This window comes from Portunus trituberculatus, chromosome 10 (assembly GCF_017591435.1).
Source record: "Portunus trituberculatus isolate SZX2019 chromosome 10, ASM1759143v1, whole genome shotgun sequence".
Classification (NCBI taxonomy): Eukaryota; Metazoa; Arthropoda; class Malacostraca; order Decapoda; family Portunidae; genus Portunus; species Portunus trituberculatus.
Window position 1 is genome coordinate 2,324,083 of NC_059264.1, and position 5,000 is coordinate 2,329,082.

General features: G+C 43.6%; 1 protein-coding gene across 1 annotated transcript in view; it reads left to right on the forward strand.

The window, feature by feature from the left end:
• The first annotated feature begins 1,741 nt into the window (after positions 1 to 1,741).
• LOC123502153 (protein PTHB1-like) overlaps positions 1,742 to 5,000 on the forward strand; it is a 14,937-nt gene continuing 11,678 nt past the window's right edge. Inside the window, 6 exon segments of the mRNA XM_045251378.1 lie at positions 1,742 to 1,889; positions 2,433 to 2,613; positions 2,910 to 3,022; positions 3,446 to 3,606; positions 3,883 to 4,078; positions 4,619 to 4,932. Of these exon segments, the coding sequence (XP_045107313.1) occupies positions 2,434 to 2,613; positions 2,910 to 3,022; positions 3,446 to 3,606; positions 3,883 to 4,078; positions 4,619 to 4,932 (964 nt within the window). The 5' untranslated portion in view covers positions 1,742 to 1,889; position 2,433.

Consider the following 5,000-nt stretch of genomic DNA (forward strand, 5'->3'; position numbering starts at 1 on the left):
CTTCCTTCCTTCCTTCCTTCCTTCCTTCCTTCCTTCTGTTCATTTCTTATTCATCTTTATCTTTCTTCCTTTATTTATTCATTTATTGTTCCTCTCTGTGCTTCTCTCTCTCTCTCTCTCTCTCTCTCTCTCTCTCTCTCTCTCTCTCTCTCTCTCTTTTCAATCTTTCTTTATTTTCCTTTTCTTCTCTCTTCCATCCTCTTATCTTCTGTCTCTCTCTACCCTCTTCTTCTTCTTCTTCTTCTTCTTCTTCTTCTTCTTCTTCTTCTTCTTCTTCTTCCTCCCCCTCAAATATAAGATTAGAGTATTTAATTGTAGAGGAGGAGGAGATGGAAGAGGAGGAGGAGGAGGAGGAGGAGGAGGAGGAGGAGGAGGAGGAGGAGGAGGAGGAGGAGGAGAGGAGAGGAGGAGGAGGAGGAGGAGGAGGAGGAGGAGGAGGAGGAGGAGGAGGAGGAGGAGGAGGAGGAGGAGGAGGAGGAGGAGGAGGAGGAGGAGGAGGAGGAGGAGGAGGAGGAGGAGGAGTTAAATATATTTTCCCTCTTATCTTCTTGTTGTCATTGTTGTTGTTTTGTTGTTGTTACTCTTTCTCCTTCTCCTCCTTCTTCTCCTCCTCCTCCTCCTACTCCTCCTCTCATTATTCTTCCTTATCCTCACTTCCTTATGATTTATTGTCTCCTCCTCCTCCTCCTCCTCCTCTTACTCCTCCTCCTCCTCCTCTTCTTCCTCTCTTTTCTCTTCCTCTTCCTCCTCTTCCTCTTTCTCCTCCTCTTCCTCTTCCTTTCTCCCACCACTTACCCTATTACCGTCTTATATCTCTCTCTCTCTCTCTCTCTCTCTCTCTCTCTCTCTCTCTCTCTCTCTCTCTCTCTCTCTCTCTCTCTCTCTCTCTCTCTCTCTCTCTCTCTCTCTCTCTCTCTCTCTCAACACACACATTCTTTTGTTTCTAACTATTTGTTTTCCTGGAAGGGAGGAGAGAGAGAGAGAGAGAGAGAGAGAGAGAGAGAGAGAGAGAGAGAGAGAGAGAGAGAGAGAGGGAAGATATGTGTGTAATAATAATAATAATAATAATAAACGGTTTATTAATTAGGTGTGTGTGTGTGTGTGTGTGTGTGTGTGTGTGTGTGTGTGTGTGTGTGTAATTCACCACGGTCGTTTGCTGGCCACCCAGCCAGTCTTCCCCATCACGGAGCGAGCTCAGAGCTCATAGACCGATCTTCGGGTGGGACTGCGACCACAACACACTCCACACACCGGGACAGCGAGGCCACAACCCCTCCAGTTACATCCCCTACCTATTTACTGCTACGTGAACACACCCCACACATTAACAGCCAAGCCCATTTGCCTCGCCGCGCCATGTACTCGAGGCAATTAAATGGGTGAGCCTCTTAATGTGTAGCCCCTGTTCACCAACAACCAGCAACCATAAATAAATAAATGAATAAATAAATAAAAAGTAAATAAATAAATAAGTAGATAAATAAATAGAAAGCAAATAAATGGATGAAATTAATTAAAGTAAAATAACAGCAATTATATGATACGTAATGCATCTTGAGTGGTTGTTCTGTGGCAAAGTATGACAACCAACTATCAGCAACCATAAACAAATAATTAAATAGATAAAAATAAACAAATAAATCAATGATAAAATAAAATGAAAAATATAACAGGAATTCGATAATTTGTAATGAATCTTAAGTAACTGTCCCGTTGCAAAGAGTGAGATAATACACCATCATCATCATCAGCACATACCAGCTGAAGTAAACAAACCCAGGCGTCACTGTCACGTCACTGTCAAACCACCACTTCCCAAGGGCGTGATGACTTAGTGGCTACATAGGAGACGCCTGCTGACCTGGGGAAGGGGAAGGAAAGGAGCTGAGGTGAATATTGGAGACAGTTAAGCTAGAGAAGTAATAATAATAGTTCTGAATAATTAATAAATGTATTCGTAATTGAAATAAACCAGACCTAATGTAATTTAATCGTGTTAAAACTGATGATTGATATATTTTAATGTATTCTGTGGTAGGTGTCTCTGTTTTAAGCTTAAATGGATGTTAGAGAGAGTTTAGTTAGAAGAAAGAGAATAATAGCTTGAATTAATGAGTGAAATTATATATACAACGAAATATTTGTAATGAAACCACGCCTAACCTGTCGTGTGTGGTAGGGAGGCATTTTTCAAGCTTCGACTGAATATTAGAGACAATTAAGCTACAAAAAAATAACATAATAGGTTGAATAAATTAGTAAAACATATATAATGTAAATTTAACCTAATCTAACCCAGCCTAGCCTAACCCAACCCAACCCAACCCAACCTAACCTAACCCAACCTACCCTACCCTAATTTTATTCAATCTAACCAAACCTAATTTAATCTGACCTAACCCAGCCTAATCTAACCTACTTGTGTGTGTTAGGATGTCTCTGTTTAAGGCGCGGGAGTGGTGGGGCACAGCGGTGGAGGGGACGGGCCCAGGGGAGGAGGAGGAGTGTGACGTGGGCTGCCTTGCTGTGGCTAATGTCAATAACGAACAACCGCCCAGGGACAAAATTGTGGTTGGCGGGTTTTCAGGAGCTCTGAGGGTGTATTTGCCGCAGGTGTGTGTTCATATGTGTGTTGTGTGTGTGTGTGTGTGTGTGTTTGTGTATGTGTAGTAATGATTAGAATGTGTGTTGTTGTTTTTTTGTTTTTTTCATTCATTTTTTTTTTTTTTTTTTCATCTTGCTTTTTCTGTATAGAGTTTATATTGACTTGTTATTTATTTGTTTTTCACTGTGTGTGTGTGTGTGTGTGTGTGTGTGTGTGTGTGTGTGTGTGTGTGTGTGTAGATATTTTACATCCCTACATACCTGACAGTACTCTCTCTCTCTCTCTCTCTCTCTCTCTCTCTCAGGCGTACAGGTCAGAGGAGGGGGAGGAGGTGTCTGGGTACCGGCCCGACCACCTCCTTCTGGAAACGACCCTAAACTACCCCATACTGCAGCTGGCTGTTGGCAAGTTTGTCTCGTAAGTAGTGGTGGTAGTGGTGGTAGTAGTAGTAGTAGTAGTAGTAGTAGTAGTAGTAGTAGTAGTAGTAGTAGTAGTAGTAGTGGTGGTGGTGGTGGTGGTCTTTTCTTCTTCTTCTCTTTCTTGTTAAATTAGTAATGTTATCCTTCTTTTCTTTTTCTCCTTGTTCTTCTTCTTTATTGTTGTTGTTGTTGTTATTTATTTCTTCTTGTTCTTGTTATTATTATTGTTGTTGTTTTCTTTTTCTATCTCCTCCTCCTCCTCCTCCTCCTTTTTATAAACTATTAATGTTAGTTTTCTTTACTTTCCTTTATCTCCTCCTCCTCCTCCTCCTCCTCCTCCTAAACACAATAACAATAGCATTTTATAACCAATACTAATTCAACACTCCTCCTCCTCCTTCTCCTCCTCCTCCCCCCCCAGGAGTAACAATCTGGAGCACCTCTGCATCCTCCACCCTGACCGTTTGATGGTGTGCTCTGTGACTGGTGGTGGTGGTGGTGGTGGCGGGCAGGGTGAGCACTTCAAACTTACCATCGCTTATCAACACAAACTGCCTCGACGTGCTCACTCCCTTGTTACTGGTAGGTGGTGTTGTATGGTGTTGTGGTGTGGTGTTGTTGTGTGTGTGTTTTTTTTTTTTTTTATTCTCTCTCTTTCTCTCTCTCTCAATTTTTCTTTATTTCATGGAGGTAATGTGGAGAAAACATAGAGGAAAGTCTGTGTAGGTGGAGGTAATTGGAGGTAACTTGTGGAGGGAGATATGGAGGAAAAACTACAAATATTTGGAGATGAAAAAAAAAAAAAAATCCATCTTTAACCGAACCTTATCTAACCTAACCTGACCCCAATACACCCAGGGACCTTTGGGGGTGTCCGCGGCAAGCAGTACATGGCTGTGCAGTCGCTGGATGGGTGTCTGGTGGTATATGAGCAGGAGAGTCTTGCCTATGTGACCTTCCTGCCGGGATCACTCCTGCCGGGACCTATTGTTTACCTCCCCCGCGCTGATGCCTTTGTCACTGTCGCTGCTGATTGGTCGCTGCAGTGCTATAGGTGTGTTGAGTGTTTTGTGTGTGTGTGTGTGTGTGTGTGTGTGTTTAGGGGTGTTTTAGGGTTGGTTGGGTGTGTGTTGGGGTGTGTATGTGGATGTTTTGAAGTTTTTGGGGTTTTTGGGTGTGTTTCAAATGTGTTTGGGTGTGTGTTGGGGTGTTGTGGGTGTGTTTGTTTTTTTTGGGGTTAGTTTAAGGTGTTATGGGTGTGTTTTGTGTGTGTGTGTGTGTGTGTGTGTGTCTATGTGTGTTTGTGTGTGTTGGATGTTTTAAGGTGTTGTGGGTGTGTTGTTTGGGTGTGTGTGTGTGGGGGGGGGTGTTTGGGGTGTGTTAGAGTGAGAAATTGGTGTGTTTTTTGTGCATGTGTGTGTGTGTGTGTGTGAAAATAACAACATTAATTTATTTTCACGATCCCTCTCCCTCTCCTTCTCTCTCTCTCTCCCTCTCTCTCTCTCTCTCTCTCTCTCTCTCTCTCTCTCTCTCTCTCTCTCTCTCTCTCTCCCTCTCCCTCTCTCTCTCTTTCACCCCTCCCTTTCTCTCTCAGGTACCAAACCATAGCAGTAGCATCTGAAAACACCGACACCACCACCAACAACAACAACAACACCACCACAACACCATCAAACAACAACAACAACAATCGCAGCAGTACCAGTGGCCGTCGCCTGACCCCAGAGTGGACACAGTTGCTTGGGGAGGCTGCGGTGGAGCTGGCAGTGGTGGGGGGGGTGGAGGGGGAACCTGTTAGTATACTGGTGTTGACACAAAGAGGTGTACACTGCTTCAAGGAGTCCGGTGTTCTTAAGTTTGTGAAAAAGCTTGAATTTGACCCCTGCTGCTTCACTGCCTTCATTGTGGGTGAGTGGTGTTGAGTGGTGTTGTGTGGTGTTGTGGTGTTGTGGTGTGTTGGTTAGGTTAGGTTAAAG